The following is a 21,993-nucleotide window of genomic DNA, read 5'->3' on the forward strand; positions in this document are numbered from 1 at the left end:
TAAAAGCGTCTGGAAATTTAAACTGCTTGAAATGTAGCGAGTGGTGATGTATAAAGATGGATAAAAATTAAGCATTGAAAAATGTATGATGAAAAGGAGAACTCGGGGTTGAACTGAATTTCAATTCTTCTGCAACTTGATACTTGCCAGGGTGTATTTTGGCAATACCGCAAAAAAATTCCTTGAGGTCGGTTTACACGGTACGATTTGTCGGCCGGTTTTGTCCGGCCGATAATACCGTTAAGTGTTTATGCGCATTACCCACTCGCATATCCTTTGATTGGCATGGTGGTTTCTTGCGGAGTGTCGGCCCGACTGCAGTGCAACAATCGTTCATCGGCTGTCAAAATACACGCAAGACGTACACTCCGACGCCGTCGGGCCGATAAATAGGGCCAACAGATCGCTTCTTGTAAACCGGCCTTTAGCTACACGGTTGAAGGCTGCATTAATTTAAAATCTATTACAGTTTTCCCTTTTCTTCTTTTCGTTTTGCTATCAGTTTGATTCTGTTACGAAAAATAAATCAGTTTTCGTTTTAAGCGTTTATAACTCTGCGTTAGTGAAATTAGATCTATGCGGGTAACTTTTTCCCCTTACGGCCCGTATTAAACGTCGCATTTTTACATGTGCCAAATCTAATGCAAATGAGAATTTTCTATTATTATTATTATTTTTTTCGCTTATTTGCATTAGATTAGGCACATGTAAAATGCGACGTTTAAAACGGGTTTTTTTAAGAACTCGATTTTGGAGGACATACAGATTACATTCAAGCATGACCACGCATTATGCCTTCAACCGGTCTACGAATCACGGAGGCAATCCCGATATAATTGACAACATTTCAGATTTAAGTACGTAAGGAAAACACTTGTAACGAGCGCGGTTATTCAGAGAAAATCGATTAAAAATAGGAGTTAAGTAGTTTTTCGACAGATAAACAGGAAGTCTCTAATATTGTTTTTGGTTCAGTTACCAACTGTTGGTTACCAACATGGCGGGGCGGACGTTGAGTAAAAACCAGCTTAGTTTATTTCCCACAAACACAGCAGTATGCTTCCCACAAGAATCTTGCCTCATATCGTCTAAAACCCACACACACACGTACGAGGGCCTGTATACTTCTGTCGAAAATGCAAATAACAACGTTTCCCATTTAATAACCACCGTTTCATTTCTCCACGAGAAGAACACTTTCTCATAGTATCGCGGGCTAAAAAGAAAACACTGTGCTGATCGAAAGGGTGATAATCGCTATTCCCCCCATGCCATAACGCAATACGTTTTGGAGTTTCTTTACATATAGCCTGGGACCACGCTTCGTAGTTGCGGTTATGGAGCGAAAGGAACGTGGCGAAAAATGAATTGGCGAGCGAAGCAAGCCGAGCAGGGGTCTCGGGAAGGGGAAGGAAGGAGCGCCGTCCCTCCCCTCCCCAAGACCCCCGCTCGGCTCGCTTCGATGGCCAATTTATTTTTCGCCTTGTTATAACCCCGACTGCGGAGCGTGGTCTCAGGCTAGTTTACATAAAAAAACTGTACAAGTTATTTACTCTTGGGACCGTATCATGCTTCAGCGAACTGGATATCCATTGTTTTAATGGGAATAAGCCCCCAAAATAAACTGTATTAAATGGAATTGGTGACAATAGCGAATGAGATATTTCACATGACAGCACCCGACAGAGTGCTCAAAGTCCATCCTACTGAAATTGAAACTATTTCGAACCACGAGCAGTTCCCGAAAAATGGCAAGATGACACAGTACCTGTCTTGCTCCTACATTCCTAAATTGGGGAATCTGATATCAATATTTTCTCAAAACCCATAATACATCTTGTTTACCTCCCAGAATTTTCCATAATCTTTGTTTGCATTTCTCCTGGGAAGTGAAGATGCTCCAAGAGAAATCGAAAACTATGACTTTTTTTTGGAGGGGGGGGGGGGGGGTAAACAAAGTGTATTATGGGACTTGAGAAAGTTGAGAACATCAAAAATACCATAATACTCTTATTTGTCCCTCCACATTTTGCATAAGCATTGTTTCCAGTTTCTCTTGGGAGTTACAATGGTCGCAAGAGAAAATAAAAACAATGCTTGTGCAAAAATTTTGGAGAGCAAACAACGAGTATTATGATCAATAAATGTCGTCTGGGCCTATTCCAGTAGAGCTGGAAGAGTGCAAGTCCACTAGCAAAGTACACGAAGTTTACATATTTGAACTGCGGATATCAAAGGATTTTCCGAGTGAAGATCTTTGCTTTTAATCTAAAAACTAAAGCACTTGTGAGGAAGTGCATTTGAACGGGAAGATAGCTACTATCCGATTAGCACAACGCAATTGTAATCTACAATTATATCAGTGACAGAAAGCTAGCGAGTTGAGAAAAAGGCACATATTTTGTTCTAATAGAATGAAAATCAATAGATCAATGAAAATCGACGGAAATACGTTACAGTGGAACCCGGTTAATACGAACACCAAGTCGGTCACCCCAAAACGTAGACTGCAGACTGTGCAGACCCTATTATTGAGAGCTAACCGTAAACAGGCTGACTTGAATGTCATTTAGGCCTAATTAGGCTATCCAAATGTTATTTAGGCCTAATTAGGCTAACCAAATGTTATTTAGGCCTAGTTCAGGCTAACCGAATTTTCATTTTACGGACGGTCTGCACAGTCTGCAGTCTGCGTTTTTTAGTGTCCCACACCAAGTGGACATGCCCGTGGTCGTATTAAGCAGGGCTCTCACAAAAAACGCGACGGACACTCGTTTATTATCGATATAACGACTAAAGCAGACATTTTTACCAGAAAACATTGTTTAATTTCGTATCTGTACGTAACTGTAACAAGTTCATCTTAAAGAAAACTCACGACCATTTATCACGATAGTGTCAGAGTAAAATACTTTTTGGTGAATTGTTCTCGAAAGGCTGTGACTACATACTGACGCCTTTAGTTTTCGACTAACCCAGGAGGACTGAATATTAGCCGAAAGACTGAGAAAACGTAATACTTAATGATTCTTACAATTCAAAGTAATTTTTAAAAAGGTATGTCTTAACAGTGGACTTAAAAGACTCTGCTGACTTGCAACGTTTTATACTCAATGGGAGGATATTCCACAGTTTTGGAGCAGTAAAGGAGAAAGCTCCCTCCCCATAAGTTTTAAGATGACAGCGGGGTTGTACTAGTAGTTCTTTATCAGATGAACGCAATGTCCTTAATGGTCGACAGTAAATTAAAACACTTAGATAGGATGGCGCTAGTTGATAAAGACATTTAAAAGTCATTAGTAAAATTTTAAAACGAATACGTTTATGAACGAGTAACCAATGCAGATCTCTTGGCACAGGTGTAATATGCTCATGTTTACATGAGCCTGTTAGATGTCGGGCTGCTGAATTCTGACATACTGGCGTTTTCGGACTTGATCTCACCTGCACCGGTTCTCTATCCGAATAATGAATGAATAATGAATTCACTTGCACCACATCACTATCTACTAGCTTCGGGAATGGATCAAATTCCTGGTGTTCCTCAATAAATGAAACTAAAGATTCGTCTTCTGAAAGAAAACCAACCTTATCAGTAAAGCATTTCTTGATAGACGATTCTGACACGTTAGCAGCAACCCAGCAATAAGAGCGGAAGATGACGCTTGCTGTACTCGCAGCAAGCAAAGGATGTCGAAGAGGAAGAAAGCGAGGAGCAATTATGAATGCAGCAAAAAGCCAAGGAAGACGGTGAAATTTGTGCAATAAGGAAGCAGTCACACGAGTGACAAAGGTCAAAGACGGACTGATCGAAATCAAACATGTCACGCTATTTTGCTGCTGTTTTTGTAACAAAATCGCGGTAGAAATCTGTCATCATTTAAACAGGGTGCAACGTCTACAATTAGCACATAATCATGACAATGAAGCTAGACAGTGTGCAGATAACCAGCGTCCGTAAAGCGGGGTTGACGATATGAAAGACATTGTGACTGAAGGGACACGGCAAATTGTTCGTTGTCCGTATTAACCGGTGTCCGTATAAATCGGGCTAATTTTGGAGAAAATACATTTATAAGCTTTTCGTCGGGACAAACGAAACTTTCAGTTATCAGCGGGTGTTCGTAGAGCGGGGTTCCAAAGTAGTACTAAAACATACAGCAAGTATTAAGGTAACCTGGAAGTACTAATCCGGTCGAGGAGGCAGAAAGGAAGATCAGAGGATAGTCAATTACAGGTGACCTCAGCCCGTACGGGAATCGCGGTTCTTGCCTTCCCTGGAAACGTACGGGCTAGAGTAATCATGCGTTACAAAAACGAGGCTGGACAGTCTGAACTAGCCCGACGTCATCTTGGCTGGAGTTTACTAAGCGAACGCAGATTTCATATTAAGGCTAGGCAAATGTTTAAGGTTCTCCATGACTTGGCACCTGTGAGGCTTTCTAATATCTTTAGGAACTCGTTCTCAGCCAACAGTTATCATCTAAGGAATGCTGATAATAAGTTGGCCCTTCCATTGCCAAAGACTGAATTTTAAAGAAGAGTTTCAGCTACAATGGTGCTAGAGTCTCGAATTCCTTACCGAATGAAATACGTAATTGTGAAGCTTTGCCTATGTTTGATAAGCTTATTTCAACCTATAGACCAAATGTCATATAATAATCTATTTTCTTTAGGGTTCTATTAAATGCACGAATTGTTTTATTCATGGTTGTTAGTATATTTAGTATATTTTAATTATTATACTTAGGCTTACATTTAATGTGTAAATAATCTTAATCATCGATGTTGGTACATTTAGTATATTTTTAATTTTTATAGTTAGCTCACGCCCCTACTGGAAACCAGCTGGTGTTTTTACATTGTTGAATAGGCTAGCGTGATTAAATAAAGTTGATCTATCTAAACTTTGAATCTCGAATCCGTCATCCAACGGTTATAAAACCAAGAAAAGACCCGACCATGTTTTCTTTTACCTTTTAATGTTTAGTCTTTTTTCATAATAGTCTGTCAAAGAAGCAGAGTGTTGAGTTAGAACTGCACGGGTTTAAAGATTTTTTTGACCCCTAGTTCTGTCACAGAATCACTTTCGTCAATATTGCCAACTCCAATAATGGACATGTTTCTTTTAACGTAACAGATTGGCTTGTGAGAGTTACAATGGCCCAGGAGAGTCACAGTCCAGTTTTAATTTTCATAGTCCAGTTTTAATTTTTCACAGTCCAGAACTCAGCTGGTATTTTTTACAGGTCACAGGTCATCGTTTTACGAATACAGAAAGTATCCTAAACATGCATAAAAGCTACCCTTAGGCCTAAACAAAAGTTTTCAGGTCTAAGCTTAACTTTTTTTAATGTTTAGGGTACTTTCTCTATTGGTAAAACAATGACCTGTGACTTGTGACCTGTGGCCCATAAAATGTAAAAAAATACCAGTGATCCAGAAATATGAAAAATTAAAACTGGACTGTGACCCTCCTGGGCCATCGTAGAGAGTACTTCAGTTGAAATGATGTTGAGAAAATGCTGAACTTGATGAAGTTTAAGAAAAAAACTGATGATCTCAAGAAAACAATGAAATTGACTTTATGAGATAAGTTTAGTCTGTCTAAAGGCCGAACTTTGTTGAAGTCATCGACTACCATTTTGAAAACGAGAGTAGAGGTCACCTGACTCTCTTGTCATGTTATGGATCTACTGCTGACCAGTTGGCTCAGTTCGTTGAGCATTGTATTACTTTGTGGTTCAAGCTCCAACCAGACTGCCACTCAGGGTCTTAAAATAACTAAGGAGAAAGTGCTGGCTTAGTTTACTGATCTGCAAATAATGAGACTTTCAAGTCTTCTTGGGTAAGGTCTATGAAGTGAAGTCGCTGTACTTGCTAAGATTCTAGAGGTTGCGACATCCTCCACTGATGTTCAACAATTACAGGGGTAGCTCGCGTGGTGCGTGGTGAGCATATTTAAGTGCAGTAAATCATAAATCCTTTGGCACATAACAAACGTCTTGACAATCGCACATCTAGCCCAATTCATTCCAACACTTAAACCCTAAAATCGACCATAATCATGCAGTACTAAGCTATCAAGTATGAAAAGATAAAACATCAGATGACTCACACCAAATGATAGCTTGATAGGATATCCATCGATACATTCTACAATCGCTGAAAGTGCTACTATCATCAAATTTGTACAGTATCTCTGGGGTTTTTAGGTTTATCACATAGATTAAAAATGCCTTTTACCATTTGGAAATATCTGCATTGGTTCCAGAGATACTTAAGTTTGAAATATGTGTAAAATATGCAAATTCACAGGACTGATGATGACATCATTCACTCAACCCAATGCAACATCAAGTACGTAATTTAAATAGAGCTAACTCGGTCAATTAATGACGCAGAAACCATTGAAACTTGGTAGGTTAGTACATGTACTTCTACAAGCAGCATACCTATGGTTATGAAGAGATTGGTTGCCATGGCAACTCACTCTTTTCCAGTCCTCTCCAATCTGATTTAATATTCTTGGTGATCTTACACTTGAAAAACATTCAACAAGGCCACAAAACTCAACCAAACATATTTAGGTATAAGCTTGCAGGATCATGCAGATGAGGTACCATTGGCAAATATCAAAGTAGAACGACAAAGGTGGGCAGTAAAGCCTTTAATATCAGGGAGGTCTGGAATCCAGTATGTTGCCATGGTAACAAAACTGGTATGCTCATATTGTGGAGCACAACAACTAGAATCTTCCTGCAAAGAAATAAGCATTTCTGAGACAAATTTGCTGAGATATCTTTTTTCATCATAATTATTTGATCAAAATTATGTTGTGTTTATGATGTCATCACTTGGTTAATTTGCATATGTTAAAAAGAGATATTTGAAAATTGTAATGTCTTAAAATGGCTTACCATTAGATAGGAATGACGCGAATTCCATTGTAGTAGCATTTGAACAGTAATAGATGAATATTCTCTGCGAGTGTACAAATTCATAATGATGCATAGAATCTGATATGTGAATAAAGCTAAGGAATTATCTAAAAACGTGCCCTCTACAGTTTTCTCTACTCCCTTGCAGAACATGTAGTAGCTATCGATAAGCATGCAAATTCCTAGGAAATTGTAGGAAATTGTAGTATCGATTCATGTAAACTCACCCTTTAAGATACCGTTTATAATCACTGTCTCACAACCCTTGTTGTTAAAGCTGTGGGACATCGATAAACCCACATTCTGCCATCCCTGCTCCTCTGGTGCTCCCGCCCTGCTGCTCACAAGCAGCAAGGAGTTCTCTGTTTGGGCAAGCATGTGATGGTCCTATCTGAATGAGACCCCACACACCAAATGCAGCTTGATGCCAGGATGATAGAACCTCCACTTGGACACTCAAAGTACCATTGACCCTGCTTTGTAAACCACAGGTTAGGATGGCAGTGGTATTGTGGCCTTTGATGGACAAATTTCAGCACCCTTTAATATTGACCTTCATTTTTTTTTTTTTTGAAAAGCCGTCCTTACCCCACCCCATTAATTAAAGGCTCGACATTCATTTCGCATGAATATTAGGGGTTCAATTAAAAGAAAATGATAGAAAAGCATACCTTGCTTATGTAGTGAGAGTGAAGTGCTTGCAGAGGCCAGACTTGAAAAATAACTGGATAATTCTGCCTTTTTATTCCCATGGCACTCCACGACAGTTTTCTCTCGAAAGTTTAGCTTGTGGTACCCTGCGTGACCACTGGTTGTTTGGTTCACGGTGGTACATGTCCGATCGCGGGGACTTGAGCCTCTGACACTCGAGGCTGAAAACTACGCTCCGTTTCCTCTTCGATCAAACCGATTCTTCTCTTAAATCGGTTTTTATTCTCGTATAGAATAAAAAGGTAGAAAAAGTCACCTCGTTCCTCACAGACAGCAGCAATGATTCCAAGAGACTGAAAAAGAGAGATGCAGAAAAGCTACAGGCGTTCCTGGGGGAAAGGTTACACAGGCAAGCCCTGGATGCATAGGGGTCCTCCCCACATTCGCGCTTTCTCTCTTCGTGATTACACATGGCGCCCAAGAAGAAGGGTAAGACATCGGATCATTTAAGCGGGATGTTTCCGCTAAATTATGTACTTTTATTTGACTTATTGGCATTTAATAGTGCTAATAGTAAATAAAGATGGTCACTCGGCGCGTTTAAAGAATCATGCCGGTCTTTAAAAGCATTTAAAACCTATGAAATCGTATCAATGTTCTCTGACCTATTCCACGTGCGTGTTAGCCGAGTTTTATTTTAGTTTTATTTTTCACTTTTCTGTTCTACGTGCATGTTAGCTGACTTTCGTATTTTTTAATCATTTGTGTTTTAAATTAAGAGGTGATGAATTGTAACTCTAAAGCCGTGTTCACACTCAACGTTGATTATGATCAACTGAAGTACATATCAGGCTATCATCCCAAAAGATCATACTCCATTCAGTTTTATGAAATTATGGTTCTGTTCACATCTGCAAAAATTCAAATACAATACGCAGGGTAACCTCGTAGTGTGAGACAAAATGGCACTGTATCACGTGGCTGCCACGATTATCATCACCATCATGTGCTTGAGGCGAGAAGAGATCAACCAAGGATAGTTTCCGACAATATAAGGCAAATCCAAACCTCCGTTCCATAAAGCGATTAGAAGTTTCGTCTGCTCATACCACCACGTGCTCGTCTTTCTGTTCAATTACGCATTGTAATTACTGCAAACAATCCCTTTGAGGTTGTTTTGAAGTAATTATAATCCAGTTATAATCAGGGACTGCAATTAGTTGATGTGAACCCATTTCATCTTTAATTCGACCATAATCTAGGTCTAATGTGAACAGGGCTACTTAGACATCAACTTTAGTAAACTCAAAGAAGATCTAGAAAGTTAACATCGGCGATTGAGTACAGTACAAATAAAGAGCTTTCATTCCTCATTCATGGTTGTTTATTAACAAGAATGTTATGCAAGAGACGCTACTGTGTGTGTGTTGTGTGTGTGTTGTTGTTTTCGACCTTGTCCCCTTTTTTCATTATCTGATATCCTGAAACATGCTTCCCCCCCCCCCCCCCCAACCTTCATGTGATGTCATGTGTCATGCGGGCTGTTGAACAGTAAGGTATACCATGTTTCTGCTAATAAATTAAGACTAAACAACACTAAATGCCTTAGAACTTGACCACTGCTGCAATAAACGTTAATTTGAATTATAAGTATAAACTGGAATTGAACTAATCTTGGACATCTTTTTCCTTTCAGCAAAGTCAAAATCCGCGGCTTCAACCAAAGCTAGTGGGGCTGCAACCAAATCAAGTTCTCCCTCTGCTGAAGAAAGTGGTCCTTCAGCCAAACCAAGTAAGGGTTCATCCAAGGCAAGTGGGGGTTCAGCCAAGGCAAGTGGGGTTTCAGCCAAAGCAGGTGCGGCTTCTGCCAAAGCAAGTGCAGCTTCTGCCAAAGCAAGTGGGGCTTCTGCCAAAGGAAGAGCAGGTTCTGCCAAAGCAAGTGAAACCTCCAGGGCCCAAAGGGCAAAGAAGACCATTCTTAGGGGTGTCAAAAAAACTATCAAAAAGAAGGTTTACACCAAAGTCCATTTCCACCGCCCTAGAACTCTGAAGCTAAGAAGATCTCCCAAGTACCCACGTCGTTCTGCTCCCAGGACCAACAAGCTTGATCACTATGCCATTGTAAAGCATCCATTGACAACAGAATCCGCAATGAAGAAAATTGAAGATAATAACACACTTGTCTTCATTGTTGATGTCAGAGCTAACAAACCACAGATCAAAGCTTCTGTCAAGAAATTGTATGACATTGATGCCTCCAAGGTCAACACTCTTATCAGGTACTTGCATCATTCGCAAAACATTGTTTTTTTCCCTAATTACATTTTTGTGGACTATTTACATAAGTTTAAATGAGTTTAAATTTACATAAGCAAGTGAAAATTCCAGAAGCCAAAGTATTTTAAAGTTTATGAGTTCAAGAAAAATTTGACATTTCATAGTAGAGCTTGAATTTTTTTTGTTCAAGTATGCCTGTGTCACATCATAAAAAAAAATAATTTATTATGTTATCTTAAAGTTAAATAAAATATCTTTCCGATGGATGTGCTAGTACTGGCTGGTGTCCATTTCAGTTTGCAGTTCAACATGTTCTCTTTTTTGGTTTAGACCTGATGGACAGAAGAAGGCTTATGTCAGGTTAGCTCCTGACTATGATGCTCTGGATGTGGCTAATAAGGTTAGTGGCTTTATCGGTGTGTTTCTGAGGCAGCAGAGCATGGAGAATTCTCGGGCTTACTATGAGAATTTTTGGGAGGCGAGGTGGCCTCATGGTTAGTGCACTCGAATCCGGATCGAGTGGTGCGGGTTCGGGCCCAGGCCGGGGACATTGTGTTGTGTTCTTGGGCAAGACAGTTTACTCTCACGGTGCCTCTCTCCACCCAGGTGCATAAATGGGTACCAGCGAATTTAATGCCAGGGGTAACCCTGCGATGGACTGGCATCCCATCCAGGGGGGAGTAGAAATACTCTTAGTCACTTCATGTCGTGGAAAGCGGGATAAGCTCGGGCCTTATGCGCCGCTTGGCTCGTAAGCAGACTTTTACTTCGAGAATTTTTCTCTCAGTGGCTATTTTAGTTGGAACAGAGCTTTGCTCTTTCTGACAATGAAAACCCTGCTTTGTAAAAATAATTTTTATATCAAGATAAATTTTCAGGAAAATTGACCTCTTCAGAGTATACCCTAATATTCAATAGTCATTTAAAGCCTCACAGTCAGTATCTCAGAGATTTACATCTCCTGTGTAAGAGTTTTGTAATTTCCCAAGTTGGATTTGATAAATATCCGGACAGTATGGGATTTACAGTGGATTGGTTTGGCATACTTGTGCATGTATTGTATCTGACACTTTTTGATTTTCTGTGGTTTAGGTTAGTTTGGGTGCTTTGTTGTGACTGCAGTTCTTCTTATCATTCTTTTAATTAATTTCCATCTTTATTTGCAGATTGGAATCATATAAGTGGGCTGCATGACAAGGGCAATAAAGTTTGAATGAAATTTAAATTGGTGTTTGTGGTTTTTTTTTCCGTTAAGAATGCTCACATTCTTTACAGCAATCTGTTGTTTTGTAGTTAATCACATGATTTCAAGCGGAATATGGCTATGGCTAACAGAATCGCAAATACTTTTTTAAACTTAATTACTTGACAAATCATGTGATTACTTGCAAATAATATGACAAAATTTAATATCAAAGCCCTATATAATTATTTGAACTGCAGAGAAAATCAAGTTAAAATGCTGATCATTGCAGTTATTAATTTTATTAAACAGGGGTTTCAATAACTTTTGAATTACATGTCTGGGCTAATCAATGTAAGTGGCAGTCACTCTTGTCTTTAACAAGGGTTTGAGTGAAAATCAAGGCAGAGTAGCTGGCGGCGAGAGGCAAATTTCTGACAGATGGCAGTATACCGGTACCGCTGGTGACCGGCTTCTGATGAAACCTCTGATTATTATCGTTGCTTGAGCTATAGCGAATGAAAAAGCCTGAATTGAACAGGTTTAAGCCTGAATTACTGCTCAAGTAATGTTAATTATTAATAACTGCGATGATCAGTATCTTAACTTGTTAGTTGCTGGTGAGCCTTAGCGAGGAAGCAGCCTATTCTTGATATTAGTGAAAAAAAATCAAAATTTGTGGGATGTAATATCGGAAGCGTGCGCAGTCGATTGCGGTGTTATCATGTCTATAATCTGGGGTATTGATACCAGTGATGATGTCACATGCACGTGGAAGGGAATCTTACAGCCTCACAGCCTTAGAGTTGAGTACTTTTTCAGTGGGTCGTCATGATCATCATTCAACCATACATGTTCAGTTTTTGAACCTCTTATATTTGACCATTGAGTCAAATTGTTCTTCAACGTCTTCAGGTGTTGAGCGAAGAGAAAATCAGTTCTCCAGCTAGACCACGAACAGTCATCCTTCTTTCCTCGGAGCCACGCACGACGGATGAAATTAGTATTTTACGCAAATGCCAGTGGAAAAAAATGAGCCGTGTCACGCAATCCCGCGCTCTCCTATGTCAAAGAAAAATAAGAGACTGCTGGCTGTTGGCGGGTCTAAAACACACTCGGGTCACATTCCACAGGTCACTTGTTGCAGGTCATTGTTTTACCCTCAATTTGGGTAACCCTAGGCCAAAGGTTGGTTTTTAGGTCTAGGAGTAGCCAAATTGAGGGTTTTGGGTTACTTTCAAAAAGGTAAAACATTGACCTGCCACGAGTGACCTGTGGAATGTGACCTGTATTTTAGACCTGCCAGCTCGCAGTCTATTCTTAAGCACAACAATAAATGTAAATTGACGTTTGTTCAACTACGCTCAGCATTTCTCAAAAGGTAACTTGCTGAAAAGGGGCCAGAAGTTTCATAAGAACAGAAGTTTAAATTCAAATTATGAACTGACATGCCATTGTTTTAAAATGATCCCTTTACTTATAAAATAGTAACGCCTGCCTTACAAGCTAAAGATATGCACACCTTTCTTCGCTCTTTTAATACTTTCACACACATTTCTGGTACCCTCTTCACAAAAGTTGCAGCTATTTAAAAAAATAATAATAATAATACCAGTCTTTGCTCCCAGTTTCCACGCCAGCACTCACTTTCACACTGAAACTCCTAGTAATACATGTAGTTTGTACATTAAAACAAAGGGAGGCAGGAAATCAAAAGTGAAAGTTTGACAGTGATGCTTTAATTTTTGTTTAAGTTCATTCAACCGATTCATTCAACTGTAAACTTGTAATTTGCACTCGTGTTGCAAATTTGTGCCACTGTGCTAGTTTTCACCAGTCAGAACCGAGCAATAATTGGCATGTCTATTTTAAATTATTTTGAATGTGAAAGTCAGTACCTTTACTTGATTTGTAAGTGCAATTCTAAATGGATTTCAACTGAGAAGAGGACACTTATATCCAGGAACACACCTAAAAGGTGCAAGCCCAATTAAAAAAAAAAGTCATAAGTATTTCCAAGACTTGAAGCTAACTGAAAGGTAGGAAGGATAGGATGTTGAACATTTCAAGGATAAAAGAATGGCTCTCATTGGTGCTCTGGGAACAAGTGGCAAAGCTGTGAGGGGTCTGAGACGATCCAACGAGGAAAAAAAGGAGGGCCAGCAAGGATAGGTGTCAAATTTGACGATTCTCTAACTCAATAGACCTAATCGGCTACCTCAATGTTGTACCTGATGCAAACCCTTTGGGAATAAAACGTTTTGTTCCAGGTATTTCCATATCATTTAAAAATTGACATGAAAATTATGCTACATTATCATGCAAATACAATACACAAAGAATCTTCGTCCCAGGAGATTTGAATTGGGTACAACATTGAGTTAGCCGATTAGGTCTATGTGTCAAATTATTATCCCATAGAAATTGAGCAGAACAACAAACATGACTGAAATTTTAGTGGGAATTACATCTGCATAACAACAGGACCTGTCATTTTTCACCAATCAGAATGCTGTGTTTTTGGACGAACTTGCTGTATTTGGGAAACAATGCTATCCTTGCAGGCTTTCATTTTTCGCACCATGACCCTTGGGGGCTTGCTTCTCTCACACTCTCGTTTTTCCACTTGTGGCTTTGCCTCTTGTTCCAGTGCCAGTGAGATTTTCTCACCATTTTCCTCCAAAATTCTTTTGGAAGGACAGGAATGAAAACAAACCTATAGACTACTGTGAATAACAGTCTACAAACTCTTTCCCAGTGAAAATTTAGTATCGCCTTGACAGTAGAGCAAAATTTTTACGGCCACCATTTTATATTCTGAGAAAATGGCCATGAATTTCCTTGCAAGAAAACCCTATTTATATGGCCATCAACCACAATGCTAATTCCTAGTGTGAGAATTTCTTTACAAATTCACCTCATTGAAGTGATAGGACTCTCTTGTTACTCAGAAAAGTTGGGCCCTACCTAAATTGTACTCAGTCAAGTTAGTACACGACACTTTGAGAATCTCACCGCATACCAGTTAACCCTTTCCCTCTCAAAATGCCAGGCCAGTTGGGGGCCAAAGGGTATTAACACCATCCTCTTAAACTCCTTAAACTTTTGCCTCTGAAGTGTGACACTTCCAGAACTGTTATTAACAATACATCCTGCATATCTGGTGGGATATGTTATCCCGGGATTATTTTAATAGTGAATCATTCACTGCTCGAGAAAAGCGCTTGATCTCACAGCCAAAGCATAATGGAGTAACCATTGATTTACCATACTCATGTGGGTTTAAAATCCCATCAGCTACCCTGGCCAACTTTGAATCTAGTGTGATTTATTACTTGGGATGTCTTAAGGCAGACCACTTTCAAAATGCACTAGAGTGCCATTTTCATTGTAGTCATATGGTAATTAGCCATGTGTCTATCACAAAGCTCTTGGCTTGATACTGTCCGTGTAAACATAAACATGTATTTGCGCAAAAGGTAATCGGAAAAGCTCACACAGACTTCCCAACACACACACCACTTCTCTTTTTTGAATTACTGCATTCTCAGGCTGAATTGCCATAAAAAAGTGGTCCTGAAGTGATCTTAGTCCGCTCCAAGTGATCCTTTGAGCTCCAAGTGATCCTTTGAACCGGGTTTGTGCCACTTGAAGTCCTTGAAAAGCCCTGGGATTTAATTTTGGACTTCAAGGGTGCTTGAAAAGCTCTTGAAAAAAAGGATTTTGTGGAAAACTGCTTGAAAACTCCTTGAATTTTTTCTTGGGTGAAAATTGTTGAGATTGTATCACGCTATGTTAAAGAGACATTTCAAAAATTGAGCCCAAAATTGACTATCAGGAAAACATTAAAACCTAAAATTAAAATGCCTGTGCATGCACTTAACTTGCAGGATGTGATAAGGAATGTCAAGGTTGACTTTTTCAGCAAAGAAAACAATGAAATACTATGTATGGCATAGCAAATTTCTTAGACTCCTTGAAAACTCAATTCCTGGTTCTTGAAAACTCCTTGAATACTCCTGGAATTTTATAGGCAAAATCGAGCACAAACCCTGTTTGAAACAAGAATGATAAACGTGAGAATATTACACCTCTTTCCTTCATTTCCAGTTCCTACCTTACATAAATGTAACTAATGTACTGCTTTTGTTGACTGTCAGCACATACAAACAAGATTGATTCATGAACATGCTTGGAGTTGGTTATAAACGCTATAAGAAAACTGTTGAAAACGTCAGTGACTGGAATATTAAGATAAGGAAAATTTGAAAACTGCTTTGTTACTCAAGTTATATATTACCTGGCTTTTGTGATTGAAATTTCTGGCATTTGTGTTTTGCAATTTATGCACGCGTGGCCTGAAGATAAGTTTTGAAGATGGGATTGGCTAGTCCCTGGTCCCCATGAAAACGCTTAAAGTCACAAAGAAAATGTTTGTTTCTCAAAACACTTTAATTAATAACCTTCCTTGCCACTTTTTTCACATCCCTTGTGACTCTTCGTTGGCTTCAGAGATCAGCGACATTTGAAACCAACCCTCACATTTTATACAAACAGCGGCATCCCACAATGCCACCAGATGTCTTGTAACCTACCATAAATCTAGCCAATTTCGACGAATTTCTTACTTTTAATCACTTTGGAACTTTGTAAGGCATAGGTACATGTTCCCTAGCAAATGTCAATAGTAATGTTCTTGTTAACAAGTTAATGTATGTTAGGAAGCAGGGTTTACAAAATGGCACAACCATTTTACCCTTCTCCGATGTGTCCCTGGCTTCATTCCTGAAAACAATATCATATGCAGGTTGAGTTTGTTGGTTCCCTTCCCTAGTCAGAGGTTTTTCTCAAAAAAATCTTATATTATACGATGCATTTGCACTTATAAATCAACCCTACGGTACCTACCTTAATTTCAATCGAAGGCTCCCCATTTATTAGAGAAACTTCTGCTTCACTATTTTACCCTTTGCCTTCTAAAATGGCCACTTTACTGTCTTAGTGAAAAGCAAAATTATTAACGTGTCAATGGGTAATCCTTTAGGAGCCAGAGGGTTAATGGTAAGTTCGAAATTAAAGGACAGAATAATAGCCTTTATTATGGCAATATCAATAACACTATTCTAAGCCACTTCCAATGTCATTGTTTGGTTAAGAGGTTTGGCCCTCGCTGGTTTACAACAAACAATCCCGGAATGGGCTGAGGATTAGTGAATTTGTCAAATACCGGTACATTGATTGCTATTGTTCACAACATTTTTAAACCAAGGTAAATGTATTGAGTAGACTGTAATAATTATCTATCATGATTAATTCTATTGTTACCACCAAAATGATAGTTCCAAAACCATCAAAGGTGGCAGAAATATCTCCAGTGCACAATGTATAACACTACCTGGGTGACCTGAGTCAATGAGCCATAAATTAACAAAAATGAGGGGAAACGTAAAGATTTGCCCTAAAATAATTGCTTATTTGCAAGCTTCGCTTCTCGGCCAATTATTCAGTTTTTGGACAATGGACATTATCAGCCGACTTACCAGCCTCCCGAAGGGGTTTATTTACCAACTAGTCACCAAACATGAAGCTTCTGGAACTGTGTGATCCCAACTGGATAAATTTATAAAATTATTTTCTTATGACGTACTCAAGTGGGAAAAGCTCACAAGTATCTGGTAGTCGAACAACTAATCTACTTTTTTGACCGAAAATCTTTTAGAAACGAACGATTTTAAAACAATAAACAAGCAATAACCTTGAGTAGCATCTCAATTAAGCTTAATATTTCTTGAAAAAAAAATCTTAAGAATGAAAGCATAAGGAAATAACACAACTTTGAACACGATATCCTAAATGAAGGCGTCCCTGTGCTTTTATGATCATAAGCTGGATTAAGTGCGGCTCGCTCTTCATCACGAAGTGACGTTTCAACAAGTTTGTAGTTTGATAGTTACAGGCACCTTCATTCAAGTTCGCCTATGGCGGCAAACTCATCTTGAAGTCTACATTTCTTTTCCTGGTAATTTTCGATGTCATTCATTATATCGTTGATTCGTCGGAGATTTTTGCCCTCAGTTCTCTCGAACTCTTCGCATTCCTTAATTTTTGCGGTTATGTTTTCTCCTAAAATCTTCACCTTCTGTTCGAAGTCGCTTTCCTTCTCGCCGGCCAAAACGTCACCTTGTTCCAACTTGCGGAGACTTTCACCAGCCGTTTTAATAATCTGTTCCAGTTCCGGAATCCGCCTGAAAGCTGTATCTAACCGCTTTTCGGCCCGTGATACCTCATTTTCAAGAACTGTGAGCTTTCGTTGTGCATCATTCAGCTTCATTTGAGAACTCTCCGCGGTAGACTGTGCTTCTTGTACTTTGGCTTCGATCGATCTCAATTGCTCGTCCGTTTCAACTTCAGCATAACTCAAGTCTTTCCCCTTTTGTCCCTCTATCTCAGCTTTTTCTGAGACCTCTGTAAGAGTCTTTTCTTTTTCTTCTATTTCGGCCGTGACATCCTTTAATCTCAGACGTAGCAATTGCAAGCGTCTTTCACAAGCTGCCCTTTCGTTCTCCTTGCAAAATATGTCCTCGTTCAGCGCTTTAAGCTCGACTTTTGCATTATATTCTCTTTCTAGGGCTACATCAGTATTAGTTTTCACGGCCTGCATTTTCTTGATAAGACTATCCATTACGTTCGACATTTTTTTTTTTCGCTGAATTTCGAAACAAAGTCGATTTCTTCACAGAGCAAACCCGAACACACCCTTGTGAACGAGGAAGATTCTAGAGAGCGTGACCTTTGACAGTGACAACTGACCAGCAAGGTTTGTGGTTGACAATGGCATCAGAAATTTGTGATTATTTTTAGAAATAAACAGCGTTACATTCACTGTGTTTTTGTCTTATTTATTTGTATCTGAAGCGTTTTGTTTGAAAAACGAAGTTTTATTTGTTTTTGCTCCGAAAAGGAAACCAAATATTGACTAAGAAAACGTAAGGGTAAGAGTCTGGACCGAGTCAATGCTGTGATCGTGCTTTGCAACCGACAAATCAAATGTGATTGGTGAAAACGTCATGGGAGGCGAAATTCGAACATAACAAAAAAATACCGAGTTTCGATCGCGAATCGAAGCGGTTGTCCAAATTATGGTCATGGGGAAAAAACGAAAACAAACAAAGCAAGTATTGGGTACATTAACTTCGAAAAGACAGAGGAAAAGGAGAAAAACACAAGGCAAAGGATTTAACCGCAGTGCGAAGATAGGAAAGGAATCTGGGTCACCCAAGGCAAAACAAGAACTAATATTTCCTTGTCGTCCGAACGAAGTCAAATTTTGTGGAATAAGGGCCATGTTTCCTCGCGTTTTAAGTTTTTCGAGGATATTTCAAAGCTCAAACAAGCTGGGAAGATTGAGCTCCATCAGAAATGTTTTCCTACTGCTTGACTGGCTTAAACAGATCTTTGGCTGTGGTCTACAAACTCTCGGCGAGGTATGATCTCCCAAAGATATAAATTGTGTGTTGTGGGAAAAAACTATTTCAATATAGCTTGTTTGATGTGTATTTTGTTTATTTCTTATTTATGGTGCAAACTTCCCTGCTAGCAGACTGGTCTCTTCTCTTTTTGCGTTTGCTTAGCCTATTCCAGGCTCTCAGTGAGTCGGGACGAGTGAAATTGTGGCGAGGGCCCTCGCCACAATTTCACTGTTAGCAGGGAAATGGTACATAGTTCTAAAAGAAGAAGTAGTAACAAATTTATCTACGTGTAATTTAATTAGTGTTGTAGTTCTTGTCCAAGAAATGTTGAACTATTGTTGTACAAAAATAGAGACAAACGCTAAATATTCCATTCAACAAGTTGTGATCAGTTGAATGTCATGTCACATTAAGTTCCATCTTCTTGAGAGGTAGGACTGGTCATGTGATCATTCCATCACATGATAGTCTTGGAGCAGAAGTATGGGGTGGGAACCCCAGTTCTCTTGTTATTGAATGACGTTGATCAATTAATCGTTTTTCTGTCTTAAAAAGCAGACGATGCAACGTTCAACGTTTGTAGGTCATCAATTGATGCACAATGTTAAACCATGTGCCATCATCTTTACAGAAAGATCTTTATTTGATTCATTGGCCTAATTAAGAATCTCTGCCGCTGAAATATCCTCGATTGTTACATCGTTTATGCATTGTTGGTGCCAAAACAATAATTTGATTCTCTCATTTTGAGCGTTCACATTTAGCCTTTGAGGCTAGGTTCTTGTAGAGTGCGCATGTTCAGAACAAACTCGCACTCACAATCATATTGATTTTAAATTACCATGATCAGAAGGTGGCCATTAGCATCTTTTTCAACCACCACAAATGTGATGGCAATGATGGAACAAGGTTATATATAATAACAAAACATTACTATTCCATGAGCCTGACTGTGTTGGATGTGAGATAGCAAACTGGCAATGAGGCGCCTTGTGCCATGTTGGCTATAACCAATCTCCTATCCAATAAGCACAAATAGAATAATATAATATTATATACCAGTATTTTCATTGAATTAAACTGTTTCAATATTAATTATTATTACAAAACAGCTTAATTGACAGAACAGCTTAAAAGGTGATATCCAAGATTGAAAATTTCACCAAATAAAGTTGTGTAGTCTCTGGATATGAGACAGTAAATTCTAATAAGGTAAGTACTACCCAGTCGGCCGTAATCAATCTCATATCCAACAAGTGCAAATTAATTTTTTTTTTGTTATTATTATTAAACCTTGTTATTGTACAGGGTGTACAATTATATTTGGGAATTTTATTCCCTGTCACTAATTCTTCAGCCTGAAAACATCTGGTACGATATACAGAGTATAAGCTGATTAATTCTAAGTGAATCAGATTTGTTTGAAAGACAATAATTTATTATAAAAAAAAATTATTCAATTGATTTACATGGTACATGTATGTGCCAACCTATACACAGTTACCAGCAATTGCTTGAAATTAAATTTTATACAAGATAGCCGGCCTATAATAATTATTATTCCCATATGCCGCAAGGCAACTCTTAAATTGCACATTTTAAAATTACTTAGATTCCCTTCTTTAATCTAAATGACAAGCAAGGATATATTTATTATAATGTATACAGTTTTTGTCAGAGAAAGACCATTCAAGAAAAGCAGACGGGAAAAGCGAGTTTCAACAGATCATACAACGAATGGAAAACCTTGAAAAAGAAGTAAAATTACTGAAGGCTGAACGCCATAAGGTACATCATCCCATGTACAATAGTTACTGTTGCAGCAATTACCAGTCACACTGATGCCCCTCAACAACCTTTTTTCATTTTTCGAATTTCGGTGGACGTCAATCAAGTGTTTCCATGACAAATTCGACTGCCACCAAGTGAACAGGGCTATATTGTCATGGAAACATTTGATTGACATCCACCCAAATTTTGTTTGGAAAGATGAAAAAAAAAAACGTTGAGGGGGGTGTGTGACTGATAATCGCTGTGATATAAAAAAAAAATGTTTTTGCGAAATAAATAATCCAGACAGTCCCTGGTGGTCAGTTGCTGTGTTTTGTCACGGTTTTTAACTCTGCGGCCTTGTTCTCAGACTGTGAATTCTTCCTTTTGATGAGCCACAAAGGAGTCTTGAAAAGGGAAAATCTCTATGGTTCACTTGTCCTTTGGAAGAGTCACGTAAAGTTACCTTTAGTGTTACCACTGGATACAATAAGGTGCTATTTAGTACTAACAACTTGATCTTTTGAGGGTTGGTTGCTTAGGGACCTTAAATTGGGGCTAATTCTCCTATATCTCAAACTTAGGTCAGTAGAACACTTTTTAATAAGTTGCCTGCCCTACCCTATTTGAGTCATACATAAGCCCTGCCCATGCACCAAGCATCATGGCTGGACCTATCACATTCTGATTGGGCCAATAAAATCTGGAATATTCAAAGGAATGCAGATTGAAGCACCTACCAGTGGACAGAACCTTTGAGGGTTTGTGCATTCTTTACCTCTGAGTCAATGGTTGTAATTCTATCTATCAGATGTGAGTACTGAATAGTAACTTGACTTGGTCTTCAACCTCAACCATTTGTACACAAGTAGTTATGATCTTTGCATCATGTTTTTTTTTTTTTGTAATCGATACTTTAATATTAACCATGAGGAGATAAAGTTGATTCATTTGATTGATTGATTGATCGATTAAGAAGATTACAATGTCTATATGATTCTGACGCAAGAGGCAAAGGAAGACTTCTCACTGCTGCAACACTTCACGCCCTTCCTTACTTCTGACAACAGAGTTATTTCATGATATTCGTACAGTGTATGTTTCCTTTTCTTGTAGAAGAGAGACTGGGAGGATAATCTCAACTCATGTACTTCGTTAACAAATGGACAAGAATCTTTGAAGCAAGGAAGCGTGAGTCATCCATCAACAAATGCACCTGCGCCTCCACCACCTCCACCCCCTCCTCCACCAGTTCTTGCCCCTCCACCACCCCCTCTGGCATTTCTCAAGAAAAATCAGGTACATTACACAGTCTACAATCAAAAATACTATTCCCTTCCGGCTCTGCAATGATTATCATAATATTAGAAAACCTGTCCAGTAAAAATAATTTCCTTAAAGTAAGTCAGAGTACAATAAAAAAGGTTTTGAGAAAGTGAACTGGGCAAACCAAGAAGGGTTTTATATCATGTTGATTTTCATGTAGAGAAGAAACAGAAAAACTCGGTCTGTAACTTACCTTACAGAACTCTAACTTGGATAGTAAGAGAATTGAATGCCCACCCAATTTTGATATCCAATGTCTCATGAAGTGTTCCATTTTAATAGGTTTGTGCAGTTGCTACATGTAACTATTTCCAACAATAGGTCAAGGGTTTGGGTGAGCATAATAATTATACTTTTTTTAAGGATAATGTAGCTG

General features: G+C 38.8%; 3 protein-coding genes across 4 annotated transcripts in view; 2 read left to right on the forward strand and 1 right to left on the reverse strand.

The window, feature by feature from the left end:
• The first annotated feature begins 8,012 nt into the window (after positions 1-8,012).
• LOC138046357 (large ribosomal subunit protein uL23-like) lies at positions 8,013-11,094 on the forward strand. The gene is made up of 4 exons (XM_068893009.1): positions 8,013-8,081; positions 9,289-9,871; positions 10,200-10,269; positions 11,036-11,094. Exons 1-4 carry the CDS (start codon positions 8,063-8,065, stop codon positions 11,048-11,050), a joined length of 687 nt encoding a protein of 228 aa, XP_068749110.1. The 5' UTR covers positions 8,013-8,062; the 3' UTR covers positions 11,051-11,094.
• A 4,568-nt stretch (positions 11,095-15,662) lies between these two features.
• LOC138046356 (tropomyosin-like) lies at positions 15,663-17,833 on the reverse strand. Its single transcript, XM_068893008.1, has one exon. It carries the CDS (start codon positions 17,744-17,746, stop codon positions 17,015-17,017), a length of 732 nt encoding a protein of 243 aa, XP_068749109.1. The 5' UTR covers positions 17,747-17,833; the 3' UTR covers positions 15,663-17,014.
• A 283-nt stretch (positions 17,834-18,116) lies between these two features.
• The window catches only part of LOC138044653 (putative uncharacterized protein DDB_G0285869), a 9,116-nt gene continuing 5,239 nt past the window's right edge, over positions 18,117-21,993 (forward strand). For both annotated transcript variants that reach the window (XM_068891115.1, XM_068891116.1), the window contains exons 1-3: positions 18,117-18,536; positions 20,190-20,309; positions 21,408-21,590. In XM_068891115.1, coding sequence (XP_068747216.1) covers positions 18,192-18,536; positions 20,190-20,309; positions 21,408-21,590 — 648 coding nt within the window. In that variant the 5' untranslated portion in view covers positions 18,117-18,191. The remainder of the gene's footprint in view (positions 18,537-20,189; positions 20,310-21,407; positions 21,591-21,993) is intronic.

Source organism: Montipora capricornis, chromosome 4 (assembly GCF_036669925.1).
Source record: "Montipora capricornis isolate CH-2021 chromosome 4, ASM3666992v2, whole genome shotgun sequence".
Classification (NCBI taxonomy): domain Eukaryota; kingdom Metazoa; phylum Cnidaria; class Anthozoa; order Scleractinia; family Acroporidae; genus Montipora; species Montipora capricornis.